The 16,420-nt window shown below is 52.7% G+C and overlaps 7 protein-coding genes across 7 annotated transcripts; 3 read left to right on the top strand and 4 right to left on the bottom strand.

Moving 5' to 3' along the window:
* Window positions 1-247: 247 nt before the first annotated feature.
* On the top strand, window positions 248-805 carry M409DRAFT_17799 (uncharacterized protein; the record flags this gene model as incomplete). The annotated part of the gene is made up of 6 exons (XM_033804219.1): window positions 248-290; window positions 342-377; window positions 432-489; window positions 544-558; window positions 623-712; window positions 763-805. The coding sequence occupies 6 exons, from the start codon at window positions 248-250 to the stop codon at window positions 803-805; spliced, it is 285 nt and encodes a 94-aa protein (XP_033673456.1).
* Window positions 806-2,292: 1,487 nt separating this feature from the next.
* M409DRAFT_50241 (uncharacterized protein) lies at window positions 2,293-5,495 on the bottom strand (the record flags this gene model as incomplete). The annotated part of the gene is made up of 5 exons (XM_033811487.1): window positions 2,293-2,505; window positions 2,620-3,612; window positions 3,679-4,746; window positions 4,847-5,022; window positions 5,225-5,495. 5 exons carry the CDS (start codon window positions 5,493-5,495, stop codon window positions 2,293-2,295), a joined length of 2,721 nt encoding a protein of 906 aa, XP_033673455.1.
* Window positions 5,496-6,489: 994 nt separating this feature from the next.
* Window positions 6,490-7,389, top strand: M409DRAFT_17797 (uncharacterized protein; the record flags this gene model as incomplete). The annotated part of the gene is made up of 1 exon (XM_033804218.1): window positions 6,490-7,389. The coding sequence occupies one exon, from the start codon at window positions 6,490-6,492 to the stop codon at window positions 7,387-7,389; it is 900 nt and encodes a 299-aa protein (XP_033673454.1).
* Window positions 7,390-8,030: 641 nt separating this feature from the next.
* M409DRAFT_63225 (glycosyltransferase family 31 protein) lies at window positions 8,031-9,640 on the bottom strand (the record flags this gene model as incomplete). Its single annotated transcript, XM_033815489.1, has 3 exons — window positions 8,031-9,173; window positions 9,251-9,358; window positions 9,425-9,640. The coding sequence occupies 3 exons, from the start codon at window positions 9,638-9,640 to the stop codon at window positions 8,031-8,033; spliced, it is 1,467 nt and encodes a 488-aa protein (XP_033673453.1).
* A 667-nt stretch (window positions 9,641-10,307) lies between these two features.
* On the bottom strand, window positions 10,308-12,536 carry M409DRAFT_50238 (uncharacterized protein; the record flags this gene model as incomplete). Its single annotated transcript, XM_033811486.1, has 2 exons — window positions 10,308-11,414; window positions 11,463-12,536. 2 exons carry the CDS (start codon window positions 12,534-12,536, stop codon window positions 10,308-10,310), a joined length of 2,181 nt encoding a protein of 726 aa, XP_033673452.1.
* Window positions 12,537-12,907: 371 nt separating this feature from the next.
* On the bottom strand, window positions 12,908-14,221 carry M409DRAFT_50237 (uncharacterized protein; the record flags this gene model as incomplete). Its single annotated transcript, XM_033811485.1, has 1 exon — window positions 12,908-14,221. The coding sequence occupies one exon, from the start codon at window positions 14,219-14,221 to the stop codon at window positions 12,908-12,910; it is 1,314 nt and encodes a 437-aa protein (XP_033673451.1).
* A 727-nt stretch (window positions 14,222-14,948) lies between these two features.
* M409DRAFT_50236 (uncharacterized protein) lies at window positions 14,949-15,565 on the top strand (the record flags this gene model as incomplete). Its single annotated transcript, XM_033811484.1, has 2 exons — window positions 14,949-15,348; window positions 15,402-15,565. The coding sequence occupies 2 exons, from the start codon at window positions 14,949-14,951 to the stop codon at window positions 15,563-15,565; spliced, it is 564 nt and encodes a 187-aa protein (XP_033673450.1).
* Between the last annotated feature and the right edge of the window lie 855 nt (window positions 15,566-16,420).

Raw genomic sequence — 16,420 nt, 5'->3', positions numbered from 1 at the left:
TCGTTCGCTTTCCCCTGCATCCAGACCTTCGCCGATGGAACTGTGTTCCATCTGGCTGACCATACGATCCCGCTCCCGGCTGCCGTCTTTCCCCCGGACTGGGACTCTCCTTCGGCGGCAGACAATTCTGCCTTTGAGGTGCAGCAACCTGCTGCACCTCAAGCCAATGCCGTCGTTGGGGAGGACCAGCCGGTCGAGAGTAGGTCCCGCGTAGCTTGGATGTGGCCAGTGCTTACCGTTTCCAGTGATGGACGAGGACGAGGACGAGGACAAGGAGAACGACGTGCCGGGTATGCTTAGCTTCCTGGACCGGTATATTTGATGCTGACAGTTTGACGAAGCCAGAATCGTGCCTGGGAGGAGGAAGAGGAAGATTGGTAGGATTGCGCTCGACGCTGTCGCCCAATTGCTCGATCTAACGCAGTCAGTAGTGAGCGATAGTGAAGATGAGGAGGAGGAAGAAGAAGAAGAAGAAGAGAAGAAGGAGACGTCAGTCAAAGTAATAGCCCTCATCCACACAAGCAATGCTGACAGTCTCTGCAGGAAGACGAAGACGAAGTTAGTCCAGAAGCTTTGCACGCGCCAGAGGCCAGACAGAGCGGCACCACTGATACCACCGCAGGAAGAAGAAGACCACCAAGGAGGTGACCCCTCCTCCATCACCACCACCACCACCACCACCACCGGCGCAGCCAGCGCCAAAGAAGACTGGGTAATAAGTCGCATCGTTCCTTTGGTGAGAAAGTGTTGACCATGGTGCAGCTCCGCTCTCGCCGAGCTTCGCGCCCGCAAGGGCTTGCAGTGATCATCTTCACCCTTGCTCTCGCGGATGTTGGAACCAAATAAAAAAACAAAAAACAAAAAAAAAGGCGTCTTTTGAGTGTTTAGGCATTCAAAAGGCGCCAATTCCAACTTACAGGTCTCGGCTTCTGTCGTGGCCTCCGCGGATCACTTCGTCTTGGAAACTCGCCCTGATGACGACATCTTCAATGTCGCCTGGAGATTCAGGTCCACGAGAAACCACCTTCACCGTCACCGGCAGCTCGCAAACCACACCCAAATGCAAGCTTCAGCCAAGTCCGAGGTGCCGCGAGGTCAGACAGCACTGAGATCCAACAACGGCCAGCAATATCTCTTCGCGGAACGATGTCAGACGTCGCGCCGAGCAGCATCGACACAAGACGCCAATTCCAATTTACTGCGCCCTCTCCAGTTTGGTATCAGTGACAGATGCTGAGTCCAGTTGGAGAGAACCTCTTGCATTTTGAGCATCAACCCTCAAGAGCGACACGGACCACCGGCGCCAATTCCAACTTAGGGCACCTTCTTGGGCCTCACTACGGCGTGCAGCGTCTGGAGTCAACCATTTCGAGCGGCGAAAAGGACATGCAAGGAGCATGAGCAAGAGGGAGCTGCATTGCCATTTAGGACTGTCATCGGACATATCTGAAAGCGTTTTGGTTAGCAATTGGCCAGGATAAGTGCCATCGGTGAGTGAACAACCTTTCTGAGTGATAACAGTCCCTGTCTAACATCATCTCTTAGATATTGTACAGAAGCTTTCCGGGAAGAGAGCAACATCTGAAGGAGTGATAGTTGAGCAAGATACGACGTGGAGACATGTAGATGCATGGAGGAGGAATTCCCAGGAAAAGAAGAGATGACGTGAAGAGCTTGGATCTGGAAGAGCGGACTGTGGGTACAAACTTGGACGGAGCTTGTGGGGTTGGCTGCTGGCAGGGGCGAAAGTGGCAGGGTGTCCCGACGCTGCCGTTGATCTCGATGCAGCACATTTGGAAAGGCACAGCCAATGGATAACTTCCCTGTTTAAGAACTTACCTACCTCCCAGATGTCGGTCTGAATTCCTACATGCGCATATACGAAGGGCTTCAGATCAGGGAAGCAAACATGGTATGCCACAGAAGCGAGGCAAGACTCCAGCCAAGAAGGAGACGGCTTGGGCAAGACGTCGGAGAAGGTTTTCTGCGAAGTGCTCATGCTTTCGGCCTTCCCATAACGGTACCCTTACCTATTAGGACCTATATCTAGCTCCCACAGTCTGCATAGTGCTCAATAGCCGTGTGCTTATAAATGCAATAGAGCTTACTCTATAACATGCTCTCGTGTTTTGAATATCGACATTGTGCACAGGTCTTGGAAGAGGTTGTTTTCTAAAATCAATTGCTTTCTATTTCTAATCTACACGCTTTTGGAGGTCATAGTACAAATCAAGGAAAGCATCCCAATCGCTAGACATCTTGCCGATGTCTTTTGAAACTCGTGGATGATGACTAAAGCCCAAAAGGTCTGATGAAGTCATCGAAGGTGGTGATAAAGTCCGTGAGGGTGGTAATGAAGTTGTCGAGAGTTGGTGCAGTCGTGGAGGGTGTGAAGTGTCGAGAGTTGTGGAGTCGTTGGGAATTGTGAAGTTGTCGAAAGTTGGTGCAGTCGTCGAGGGTGTGAAGTGTCGGGAGGTGTGGAGTCGTTGAGGGTTGGTGATGGATCTATGGAGGATGTGAAGTGGTTCACAGATTTGCAGTCGTCGAGAGTGGTGGAGTCCTTGAGAATAATTACGAAGTCGGCGTACTGAAAGCTTAAGTCGTCGTCAATTCTCCCACCTTGTACTGGCCCCAAGAGACCTCCGCTGGGAGAGCATCGGGATGCGGCTGGTAGGAGTACAGAATCTGACGGCATCTCGATATGCCTATGCTCTCGATCTTGCGTGTTGGGGTATACGTGCACTTGCGTCCGAAGTAGTAACAAGTCTGGCACTCTCCAGTGCCGTGTTCTGCTTTCTGGCACTTTGCTGCTGCGGTACCAGTACCACCCCCACCCGCTTTGCCGACGAAGCAGGTATCGCAGGCAGTACGGGGCTGTCCCGGTCTGTCGTTTTTAAAGAACGGCTTGCCATCCCACTGTCTGCCGTAATTCTCAAGGCCAAAGCTCTCCAGGCGCTTCTTTGTGCGAGAGTGGTCAATGGTGGGCTGCTTGATGATACCTCCTCCCCGATAGCCTGCCAGCTGGTACTCCTGGCTCCAAGGATCGAAAGTAGCCGTCTTGACCCGCGCAGTCCCAATTCTTGGATGCTGCCATGAGAAGAGCTTATCGAAGCTTTGTTGCTGGAGGTACATTCGCAATGCCATGATTTCCCAAACACGAGACATGGAGGCTGGTACTTTGTCGTCTTTCAGGTTGAAGCCCATTATGTCGTATTGGAGATACTGCCTCCACCACTCGTCTCCATCTTCCTTCTCCCATTCGATGCGCGCTGCGAACTTGTGGAGGTCCTCATCATTCGTCAATCCCAAAACATCAGGCAGACAGCCATAAGCCTGGGGATGGCGGCCGTTCTTCATGATCTCAAACGTCATTGAGACTTTATCCTTGAGGTTGGGGCCATCGTCCTTGGGGTTCTGTACGAATCTGAGATTGTCGCCGGCCTTGTTATTCTTGTCAAGACCAGCAATGCAGATGTATGTGACGTTCTTCTGATTCTTGACGCCTTTTGCCACTGTAGATCGGGTTCGTGTAAACGTATCGCGGTCGCCAGCATCAATGTGGATGTAGAGCAGCCTCTCATAGGTAGCTTGGCTGACGGCTTGCAATGGGGACTGCTTGTTTAGTCAGCTCGAAAGGTTGTTGAAAAGATGTGCCCCCCAGTTGCGATTTCGCAGCACCTTCGTTGCGATCTCGTTCAATTGCATGGCCGCCTCCCTAGTCTCGATCTCGTCTGCCATCACATTCTCGTCGCTGCCCGTGGACTCGGAGGAAGCCACGTCGAAATGGGCATCAAGGACGTCGCTCCGGTAAGTTCGAAGGAGACAGATCATGACATTCTCGGCAACATCGTAGTCCTTGTCGTCGTCTCCTAGCTTCGTACCATCGAATCGAAGGAGCTCGATCGTGACCCTGTACTTAGCATCGCGGGCGGTCCTGTAATGCAGTGAATTGTAGTGGCGATCCTTCGGTGATGTCGTCGAGTATTCGTGCTCAGTATGTCGCACACCAAAATGGCGGATTGTCTTGCCGACGTACCACTTTGGCTTCTGTCCAACATACATCTTCTTGAACCCTGAGTACATCTTGAGATAGAGGCCCTTTCCGCCAGAAGCCCCATTGACTTGCTTGCCGAGACGAACGTAGTCCGGGACGTGCCAGGGGTTCTGAAACTTGAATGCATCCGCCGAACGTGCTGCTTCAGCTGCCTTTGTGAGCTCCCGGCACCAGTCGAGCAGCGCGCCCGGGTTTGGGAACTTCCTGCATATGCAAGCCCCAAGCCAAGCAAGGTTGCCATGGTATTTGGCATCGCAAATGACGTTCAGAAGACGATATGCCATGATGGTGAGGTTGTGTTCATCCTTTCGGAACTGGACACCGTCATCCCAGTTGACGTTGTCGATAGCGGTTTGTATGTCGGCATTGACCTTGGTCTCCCCCCACTTGACTTTCCAATTGACTTCCATGTGATCGGAATGGAGGACTATAGTGGGCTGCCACTCTTGTCTGGGCCGGTTGGGATTCTCCTCGTACCGCCGGGGAAATTTCACGATCACTTCGTTGGTCGCCGCCTTGAAGTGCTCTACCACTCCGACTTCGCCTTTCTTGAACGGGACGCCCTTCAATTTGCCATCACTCTTCAATCGGAAGGGATGTCCCGTTGGGTCCTTCGGGTCCTTGGCCCCAGCACTTGGAGCCATGACGGCGAGAACGGCGAATTTGGCGGGTGCGGCTTCTGAAAGTCCTGACTATGGCGAATTATGCAGTACCGAGATGGGCAAGGGCAGGTGGGAGGCCGAGTCCGCCTTGTGAGAGGAGAAAGTGTGCTGTAAGGCAGGCCTGGCCGACCAAGTCGGTCGCGGCGATGTCTGGAAGCTGTGTTCGGTTGTCTGGTGTTTGGTCGCAGTGTTGGCCAGTGACGTTAGAAGTGTGTGTCGCAGTTATGTGAAGGGGTGGTGTGCTGTGGTCGGAGGGAGGGGTGGAAGCCGAAGCGGTGTTTGGAGGTGGTGTGGAGTGGCAGAAGTCTGGTGGAAGGAAGTGGAGTATTTAAAGAGGAGTCTGCAGACTGCTGGTGAATACAGCAAGCATCTGAATAGGCAGCCACGGGTTCTCTTTGTGCTCGTGAATAGTCTGTGCTCTGCGTGTTTTCGTGCGCCTTTCGAAGCTTGCATGTGAAATCACGTGAAGCTGCGCATGTTTCACACATGCTATGTCGCACATGCTTACGTCTTCGCCAACCTTTACAGCTGTTGCACATGTTGTTTCGATTTATCATATGATCTTCCACGTTCGCTATGCATGTCGAGATTAGTATGGACCATGCGATAGCTTTGGGATACAGCTTGAGTCCCTGGATCAAGGTCATGCTCTGCTCATTGTCCGAGGCTTTTTTGGCATCGATTATCGTTTGCTTCATGCCCTCGGTGGCCTTCAAGTCGTCTTCAGCAGGGAAATGAAGAGGCCCGCCGGCCTTCTCTGAATCATTTCTTGAATCCATGGTGGCAGGTGTATGAGTACGGAAGTGTACGGTTCAAATCCAAGTCAAATTCGGAACAGGAACTAGGAAAATTTATGGATCAAAGCAGGCACTGAACCAGCACAAAGAAGAGGTGACGTTGGTATAGAAAGTGAGAAGGGAAGCAAAACAGCCGATCCCAACCTTTTCAAACAACGTGCGTGAGCGCCGCTAAAGGAAACCACATGGAACATCTCCCATCGCGTGGTCTCGCATCGCATCTTCTCAATCGCCGAGTCTGCACCGTTTCCAGCAGCGCAGAACTCCTTGGAACTTTTCAATTGGTGCTTGGTCGCGGCGTGTGGATAAAGACCAGGAACATTGTTTTCCCCAGACCCACGGCGTATGGGGTAGCGACGCGGAGAAATCTAGATTGTCTGATTCGTTGGCGGGGTGCGATGCCAATGCTTTAGGTCGTATTGGCGGTGTTGGCGTCGTCTGCTTCGAGGAAGCCGTGGTTCTTGCGGCGTCTGTGTCGTTCTTTGGGGGGTCAGGTGAGAGGTGAAGTGAGGAAGAGATTCGCCGACGAATGCTGGAAATGGTGTCGGAGGGAAAAACAAGAGGCCGGGCTTCGGAAGTTTGCCGAACAGATTGGCGGACCGACCGAACGACTTCATCTCCTCTTCCGTTCCCTCTTCTCACACAAAATGGTTCATCGCATCCCGCGGTCTCCAGAGTCTCATGGCTGTCGACAACAGCTCGCATGATATACCAAGTCCATCACGAAATTTATAATCACAGCCTGAAATGCAATTATGCAGTCTAGTATGCACGCATTGTACACTTCCCTCACATAGTAACCAGTAAGTATAGGTGAAAGTATGAGGAGGATGAAGACCACCTGAAGGATAAAAAGCATTGCCATGTCCACGTCTATACCGACTCGTCTATCTCTTCGTACCAACGGCAGCTCGGGTAGAACTACAGACTTACTGGCATATACCATCCCCTGCTCTACCTGTAGCAACTACCACCAATGCCTCCCCCTCCCAAACGAACAGTCCTCATAACAGGCTGCTCAGACGGCAGTCTAGGCGCCCACCTTAGCCTCGCCCTCCACGCCGCCGGCTGGCGCGTCCTCGCCACCGCCCGCAACCCCTCCAAACTCCAAACCGTCCGCTCCGCGAGCATCGAGACCCTAACGCTCGACACACTCTCCCAAGACTCCATCCCAGCCTGCGTCTCCCAAGTCCACGACCTCACGAATGGCTCCCTCGATATGCTCATCAACAACGCCGGCGCGGGCTACTCCATGCCGCTCCTCGATGTCGACCTCTCCAAGACCCGGCATATCTTTGAGCTCAACGTCTTCTCCTTGATCACAGTCACCCGAGCCTTCGTACCTCTGCTCCGAAAGTCGAAGTCAGGCGGCATCATCGTCAACAACACCGCCTGCTCCTCCCTTCCCTGCGCCGCTCTCCCCTTCGCAGGCTCCTACAACGCCTCCAAAGCCGGCGCAGCGAGTCTGACCGAAGTCCTGCGCTTGGAACTCGCGCCGTTCGGTATCCGCGTCATAAACCTCATGACGGGTGCCGTCAAATCCACATTCCACGAGAACGCGCCTCATGTCTCGCTTCCGAAGGACTCGTTGTATAATCCCGCCAAGGAGCGGATCGAGCGAACGATGTCCGGCGCGGATGCCGCTGACGCTGGCGATGATCCGGCGAAGTGGGCGGAGAAAGTCGCTGCGAAGCTTGGGAGGAAGAAGGTCAGTCATTGGGTGTGGCAGGGGAAGTGGACGTTGACGACGTGGGTTTTGAGTTTCTTACCCCTCGGGGTTATGGATGGGGCTGTGAAGGGGATGACGGGGATTGATGTTTTGGAGGAGAAGATTAGGGAGGTGGAGGGTGGTGGGGATAAGAGCAAGGCTTTGTGATGCTTGCTTTTGTGTATGTTTCATTACCTTCGTCGACGCGGAATGTGTGGAATCGTCCTCTCTCCGACTACTAAGAGCCGACCCTGCCCTTAATGGCACTCAGCAATACTTAGACACCTCGTTAGTAACGAGAATAGGTGTCCCACTTTGTGCAAAGGTAGGTTGAATAGGTCACAAAGGTGTATTCATTCATGTTCGTAGAGCAACGGGCGTAACGGCACCATCGGCTTGATTGGCGCCTCTCTCATACTCTTCCTATAGCCAACGCCGCCTTCGATCGATACAAGGCTGCGCATACAGCGTTTAACCACGCCCAGCTGTCGCTCAGTCTATGTGATGACTAACTGACAGGTCATGTTTCGATGTTCGGTATGCCCGAAGGCGTTCTATTACAGCCATTCTATCTCTATACAAGCTATGTCCAGTCATTAGTAGAGTGTTGTCGATGGCGACGATCAATCACTCCAATCCGCGTGGCCTTCCACTTCCACGCTCCTGGGTCCGGTATTTCACATCAGCCGAGCTTGAGCTGTTCGCATGCCGACGACGACTCGCGACTCCATTCGAGTCGACGTTACTCAGGCACGACCAAGTGCCTCCCTCTCTAGTTTTGGTTTTCAATTCCGAGACTCTGAGTTGGTTCACGTCACAGCCCATCCGTCCTTATTCCAACAGTGGTCCAGATCCTTCACCCATTCCTCGATTCTCTCTGGCATCCATCCAGCGGTAGTCGTCTCATCTTCCTGGCCCATCCGAGGTTCTCTGCCAGTCGAGCAACCATCAGGACCAAGCGCATACTGCAGACAATCATCGTTCTCTTCACATCGCTCTCTGCAGTCCTCCAGAGTGATACCTTGGGTATCTGGAGCCGGAACTTCGGGCGTGTTATTCCAGTGGTTTCGCTCTTGGGTGATGTTGGGCATGACGTAGAGCTTGAACGTATCGCGGTGGTGAAGCACGTTGGTCATGTCGTCGCCCCAAAAGCGGAAAGGCAGGCCTCGTTCTCGGTTGTGCTTTTGCTTCGCAAGTACCGATCGAATCCAGGTCTGCTCGAACTGCCAGAAGTCTCGAACTTCGTACGGAGTCAAGTGGTGGTAAGATATGGCGGGCGTACACCAGAGGACGTGATCGGTCTTATGATCCGTCCAGCCCATGGAGAAAGATGGGTTTCCACCTTGGAATTGTGGCCAGCTCCAGGTCAAATCCACTCCAGCATCATGCAATGCCTTCCCCAGCACACAGTCACCAGCCCAATGACCAGCTGTGAAGTCGTGCAGCTCGTTGACCTTTTCATTGTAGATCTCAGCACCCTTCTCCATCGCTGGCTTCGACATAACGAACGCCGACCCTCCATGTGCAAAGACATCGTCGCCAATCATGACTTCGCTGCCGTAATAGAGAGGCTTGTCCGGCTTGAGCTTGGGGAGCCACTGCAGCAAATTCGACCAGACCAGATACGTGTCGGGCTCGACGAACACATACCATTTCTTATCCGGGTACATCTCCAGAGTGCGATTGATCATTGGCAAGAACTTCCATTTGTCGAGTCTCCACCCGGCATTGTCGCTCTTACCAACAGGACCGCTCTCGGCGCTGATCTTTCCAGAAAGCTCGTCGTCGTTGAGGTTCTGCCTGCCAGCTTCCTGGACGTGAAGATAGTGTTTGAAGTCGTCATTTTTCGACTTGATCTCATCCGGGATGTCTCTCAGCACATCGTGAACTTCACGACCATGAAAGTCCTCGGCGAAGTCGGAGAAGATGACGAGATGCGGATAGCATTGGAACTGTGATGAGAGTCAGCAATCGAAGCAAGGTCCCTGCAAGACACGGGATATCAGGAATGCTGGCTATTAATACGCACAGTCGTATTCAAGTGAGCGGGCAATTTATCTTTGATCTCAGTAGCACCCGTCCGCATAACAACCAGAACATCTTCTCCGCCTTTGAGTGACTGACAAGGAATGGCCGACTCATTCAAGCCGATGGCGTGGTGAGGTGGAGAAGGAGAGTGTGTCGGTAGTGGTGAGCCGTGCACAAGGTCCGGCGAAGGTTCCTGTGAAGCTTTCTGCGGCGACTCTTGGCTCGCGTCCTCAGTGGCGGTGGTGATTTGTGGTTGCTGGCCGCCCAAAACAGGCAATTTCCATTTCGACAATGATGGAAAGCTGGAGATGTGAATGACAATGATGAAGGTGAGCGCCAGCGCTACGAAGAGGGCGAATTTAGGCACTCGGCCTATAGTGGCTGAGAGCATGTCATGGGAGACTCTGGGGCGGGCGGGTCGCGCGGATTGGGTCCGAGAGGGAAGTTGAGGAAAGAGACGGCGGTTTTTGGTTTGGTGGCGAAGGAACGGCAACGAAAGAGATGGTGAAGAGTGAGGACGGAGGTGATGAAAGCTGTCGTGGTGTTGCGACGCCCCGCCACGGTACTACGACGACTTGAAGACTCAGCGGCAGATCAGGAGAGCTGGCAGCTCATTGGTCGACGTGGAGCCACCTGCAACCGGGCGCTGATGCGAAGGCGTCAACATCTTCCGTTACATTCACCTATGCAATCATGAAGATGCTGCTGGGAATGGTTATATTTGGAAGAAGCTACAAATCCTCAGGCACTCTGTCGTTGCACAGCATTCGGCATTCACTCTTCACGACTGCCGCTGCCGCCACCCATTAGCGTGAGCTTGATCACATGCAGGTACCGCTTTGCTGGGAGTCGCTCATTCATCACATGCAGTGAAATCTCCTCATCCTGTTCCTCGAAGCTACACGCACCCTCTGGTATCTCTTCAAACATCTGGCACACCGCTGATGCCACCATTCAACTCCTCAAGGATCGAGCCCTCGATGCGAGCTGGTTGTAGCTCGTTCAAGGTCAAATCATCTCATCGACACATCATCAACGCTAGCAGGTGCAGCACGATCTCATCCTGGCCGCAAGAAAGTCTTCGCATCCTCCTCACTGACATCGCTCGCCGAACACTCCGCTTTGGAGATCAGGTACATCTTATTCACCCGCACACGATACCACATTTCCGAACGGTCACCGCCCAATTCACCTCCAAGGACCTTCTTCTTCAGCTCTCTCATGAAGTCGTTGTATGGAGCAGGCTCCTCGTACTCGTTCATCTGCTCTCGCATCACACGTATACCCTCAACAGCACGATCGTATCCGGTATTCCCCATTGAGTGCTTGATCCAGTCAAAGATGATGAACTTCAGCTGCTTGCAAGCGTCGTGCATGTCTTCCAGCCTCACAGTGTCGTCCGAGGCAAGCAGCTGAATGAATTCTGGGATAGCGTTCTTCGGATCAATGCGCTTGGTCTTTCGCTTGGGATCTTGAGCCAACAGTGCTGCGACGTCCAGATCTGAAAGTGGCTTTGGCGCCTCCTTCCTGCTCCACCGCTTGCCTCTTGCCTTGGGCGGCACTTTCTTCACCTCTCCAGCCTTGATGACTCTGTCCAGTTCTGACTGGGCTTGCTCAACCAGCTCATCTGGTGGCTTCGAGTATTTTGTCAAGATGTCGAACACTGCTGGAGGCTCTGCGCCTGGGAAAACGGCGCGGTGCTTGATCACTTGCTGCAGACGATGTAGTGTAGGATTGTATGTCTCGTCCATTGGAGCATATTCTGCTTCCTCTCCTTCGTCGTCTTTTCCGAGCGTCGAAAGGTCCATGCTGTCAACATAGGCGCTCATGGCATCCTGTAGCTCATCGTTGGGCAAGTTTCGGTGTACTTTCAGCTCCTTACCACTGACTGTCAAGACTCGGTCCAGTGGAGGGAACTTGTAATTTCGGATGTCCTCAGCGAAGGGTAGCTCGATCTCATACAGACACTCAAAGTCAGGTTCGATGTTTGGTGCCAGTACGACGATCTTTGGCTGGTTGTTCTCCTTAGGCACAAGCCGTGCAGCAGCGTACGAGTCCAATTCGTAAAGTGCATGGATCAGCGAGGAGAGAGCCATCGAAGCCTTGTCGTTGTGTTTCTGCGAGACAATGACATTCGCTCGGCTCATTTCGAGATATCGTTGGTACTATAAGCTGTCAGCGTATGATCAATTTGCGGCGGTTGCGTAAGATACTTTGCTCTTGTCGACGAAGCCGATAATGTCAAGTCCCGGTGACGTCTCGAATCTGACAACATTCTGGTCACTCTCAGAGATGTGGACCGCTGTCCTCCCATACTCGTAGCCTTTCGACAATTCATCGCGCTGCAGATCTCGCTTGTTGCCGGCGGAGTTCTCGTCATCCACTTGATACGTGTACGTACGTTGAATGTTGGAGAGGCCGTCGCCGTCTTGCCCACCTGCCTCGCCATTTGACAGAGTCGCGGAGCTTTGCGTCACTTCACTAACACCATCACGCACTGCGAATGAGCTTGCTGAGGGTGGCGAAGCTTTCATCGTCTTCGCATATCGCTCCACGTCAATCGTCATAGAGTCTTCGAACAGCTCCGGATTGCCCAGTGTAAGCAGACCCTTGAATGTGGGTGTCGGTTTGACTGCTTTTGTTCGAGGGAGTTGAAGTTCGTCGACGGCTTGCGCAAGTGTTCCGAAGACTCCATCGCAGTCCGCGCACAGCGTACGAAGTATCTCTTCGTGCTCCTCCTTTTCAGCTGGCTTCGATTCTTCCTTGAAGCCATAGTCTGCATCATCAAAATCAACACCAAGGATCACAAGCTCGATGCTGTCCTCCTTGAGCTTCTTGGTAATCTGCGAAAGATCCTCTGTTTGCATAGGTGCCCGCGCATCAGTGATTAGGATAATCTTCCGGACATACTGCAATTTCTTGCACTTCTCTGAGATCATCTGAATGGCGACGATCAGTGCAGATATGGCGTCTCCAGTACTCGTCTTGTTGACAACCAGGTCGTTGCGTAGTCGGCGGACATCCGGCATTAGCATTTGATTCAGTTCCTGGCACACTTTAATATGTTCGTAATCTTCCTCGTCTTCCTGCGGGTTCTTCGTCTCATCGGTTCGCAGTCCAATCACGCCGATATTGGCAGTCTTCCGTCCATTCGCCACTGTCGATGTGATCTTGTCCCACACGTACTCCAGGGCCCAGTCCAAGTTGGTTTGTGTGCGGCCTTGCTTCCGCTCGCCCATAGTACGGCCGACATCGACGATGTACACTGTCGCTTCTTTGCTCGCCATGATGATTTGTGCCGCTCTGTAGGCGGATTGAAGAGGTTGTTCACATTCTTATGTGGTTGATTGATGGAGGGAGGGTCGCTGCGTTTGAGGCAGCAACGCGCTAGTCACCGCGAACGTGCCACGCTAGTGGCTCACATCACGTGTCAGTCGACCCGAAGCGATGTCACTCGCTATATGGATCAATCATTGGACTCATTGGCTCGAACATCAATATTATAGCAGGTGAAAGCCGAATAGACTATCTCAACTCAAGCAGGTATCTATGTTGTATTCCGAATTCATGGGCATTGGATCGCACCTGGCGTGAATGTTGTCCGCCAGCAGTAAGAAATCAATAGCTCCTGTCCCTACGATCGAATGACTGAAGATACTCATTCTAAATGAGCCCTTTTCCAACATTCCCGCACAGCCTCGTCGTGATCAAGCTTGAATACTTCATGAGACTCCTTCTTCAGGTTCGCCTTGAGGGTCTCGGGATCATTTGTGATGCCCTTCTCAGCCAGAACCGACGCAGGCATGCGCAGCGTCTCCATGTGTTTGTTGAGTCTCAGCACGCAATCGACTCTCTCCTGCCTGAACAGCTGCCATCCACGCAGCGCCTTTTGTAATCGCTCGCGGCTCAAGTCGTTGCCGAGCTTGCCCAGGACAGCGGCAAAGCTGTTGATGTCCTCAAAGGCCTGATTGCAACCCTGTCCTGATGATGGTGGTAACGCATGTGCAGCATCCCCGATGATCACCACTCGCCCCTTGGGATTCGAGCCAGTGTTCGCAGAGGTCCAATGCTCTAGCAAGGGAACAGTATATGCAGGCCATACACGCAGCTGCTTGTCCGGTATATCCGAAAGCGCATTCCTGACGACTCGGGGGAACTTCTCTGAGTTCTCGCGAAGAATCGATCGAAGTCGGTTTTTGTCATTGTCGATCGGCGTCCAACGCTCTGCTTCTCTGGGAAAGGGACGCATCACCGTGATCATACACTTGTCGGCACTCTTGGTCTCCGGAGAGGCGACAAAGGCCCCAAGTTGAGGCACGACAATCCCGCCCGGCATCGGAAAACTATTGTTTGGATCATTGTAATTTTTGGAATCCCTTTCCGGTAGGCCGAATTGAGCAGTTGGCACGGCAGCCACGAGAGTAACGAAGCCGCCGTAGATAGGCTTGACATCAGGTGCGATGTATTTTCGAACGGCAGAATGGATTCCATCAGCTCCCACGAGGATAGAAGCGCTGGCGCTACTGCCGTCGTCGAACTGCCATGTGACTTCTTCCTCTGTTTCCGAAACGATGTGGGAGTACTTGCGGTTGAAGTGGATCGGTATCTCGCTTTGGCGTACTTTGTTCAAAAGTTGCCCCAGAAGAGTGTAGCGGTTAATTCGCACCGCGTGCATGCCGTATTTCTCTATGCTTCCGTTCTCGATGTTCTGCAGAATTTCGCCCGTGATACCATTTTGGACGTAGATGTTGTCAAAAGGCCAAGCTTTCTCAAGTAGAGTTTCATAGACGCCAATGGCTTGCAGAGCTTTGAGCCCATTGGGATGAAGCATCAACCCGCCGCCAGTATCGAGAGGTGCATCGCGGCCTTCGTAAAGTGTACATTGTATGTTCTGCTGCTGCAAAGCGAGTGCTAGAGAGAGTCCTGATAGGCCAGCGCCAATGATGGCGACATGGAATTCTGATTTCGACATTGTTCCAGGCAGAGGATGAATGAATGGCTGATGTGGATTGTCAGGAACCAAAAGATGTCATACCTGATATACCATGTCTGCATGCAGTATTGAGTCAAACCATTGAGTCAAGATCTAGAGTCATTCTCACAGCCTTGCCCAGTGATTTGGATAGTCCCAATATACCTGCGAAACTAGCAGCTGCCCTAAGACGTGCATCCTCTTCAGCTGACTCTTCAGCACGCTATGCTCCAAAGTCGTTTGAATGCGCACGGTAGTTTTCGGGCTGAGTAGCTACCGATAGCACTGGGCCTGACACGTCACGGCTCGCTCGGAGCTGAGAGGAGGAGGTCAAGGATAGAGGAGTCAGGGCAGACGTTGAAAGTTCCCAGAACATTTGGAGGAAGATGCGAGGTGGACACGCTAACGCCCATTAATCACGTGCAGGATGTAGTGAAATCTCCGAGATTTGACCGATGCTTGACCTCACCAAACAATCCATCGAATTGACAATAGCAGTGTTGCAAGACCACGAAAGATCCAAGACAGCCAGCGCTCTGTATGGCAATGCAAGGTATCTATACGATAAGATTCCATGTTGTTGCAGCAGAAAGAGAAGTAAACACACCAATGCAAGCTACCTGTCCTTGATGATCTCACCACTCGAGACCCTCCCTCACCTCGGACCTCTTCTTCATGCTTTCATTCTCTAAACACAGATTCCAACCCATCCCAAACCACCGCCACAATGCCCTCCCTCTCCTCCCTCACCGACCCCAAGCCCTACCACATCCTCGTCTACGGCTCCCTCCTCGGAAGCAACTTATGGAACACATTCGGCGCCGGTCCCCTCGCCTATAAAGCACTCCCACGACCATCATTCTCAACGCTCCAACAAGCCATCTTCCCGACCTTCTTCTCATTCCACACCGTTCTACCGCTCGTATTGGCGTTCACATGGCCGGGAGAAAAAATTGTTTCTGCAGGTGGTGTAGTCAGGAAGAATGACGGAGTGTACGGGTTGCTGGAAGGAGAAAATAGATGGATTGCTCTGGCGCCTATAGCTGCGATGTTCGCTACGAGCCTGTTGAATTTGGTGGTTCTGGGTCCGGCGACGACGAAGGTTATGAAGGAGAGGAAACATCAAGGTTGGTTCGACGAATATACAAAGACTTAGGGTGATATGCTGACTATTGGGTAGAAACGAGAGACGGGAAGAGATACTATGATCCAGGCCCAAAGTCGCCAGAGATGCAGAAGCTCAATTCGTCATTCATGAGGCTACACGGTGTCTCGTCGCTTTCTAATCTGGTTGGTTTGGGCGCTCTGCTGGTCTATGGCTTCACGCTGGCCGAGAAGATATAATACACGCCAATGGGCAATCTAGAAACAAGAACCTACAATCTCAAAACAAAGCCGATAAGAGCTCGCGCTTTATCTCGAGTATACCCAAACCTCAGCTCGGAGTTGCAGGCAGCGTCAGCGGTGCTGGTGTTCCAGTCTGCTCGCGCGTGGTAGTCGCCTCGTTGGGACACCAGGTGGACTTGCCATCACAGACCGTGACAGGCCAGACATCCGCGCTTGCACTAGGACCGCAGTAGCACGATAGAGTAGCCGTCGACGATGCTCCACCATCTCTGGCCGTGATGCCTGAGCCGCTGATCTCCCCCATAGCCTCCGTCACCACGTACTGAACAGCTACGATCTTCGTGCACTGAGGAAGTCCGGAAGATGCCGGTGGACCGCAGCCCGTTGCAGTGCTATCAGTGAGATTTGAGGCGAATGTCGGCATCGGTTCGAGCGTGATTTGTGCTGATGCTGCGCAGGCTGGGAAGGAAGTCGAAACGATAGAAGTGGTCGATCCAGTCAACTCACAGCCTGACCAGACCGTGCTTGCTGTTGTAGTACAGGTGGTGGATGGTATGATGGTCGAGCCCGCAATGACCGTGGAGCCCAGAGCGAAGCAGCTGGCCGTCTTATCCGTTACCGTCGTCCTGCTGAAGCAATCCGTGCTGAACACAGACGTAGCACTACCTGTAACATCACAGCCTGACACCATCCTCGATCTTGTTGACCCACAATATGTTGACGTCGAGTTGGCCCCTGTGGCAACTGAGCACAGTTCGGAGATGTGAGTCGCTGTGATCTCATCACAAGAAGTGGTGAAGACCGATGTCTTAGTTGGGCTGACTTCACAACCAGATGCTTGCCTCGTGATGG

The sequence above is a fragment of the Zasmidium cellare genome, assembly GCF_010093935.1.
Source record: "Zasmidium cellare ATCC 36951 unplaced genomic scaffold M409scaffold_3, whole genome shotgun sequence".
NCBI classification, from domain to species: domain Eukaryota; kingdom Fungi; phylum Ascomycota; class Dothideomycetes; order Mycosphaerellales; family Mycosphaerellaceae; genus Zasmidium; species Zasmidium cellare.
The sequence above is the reverse complement of the archived record's forward strand: the minus strand, read 5'-3'. Positions and strand labels throughout refer to the sequence as shown.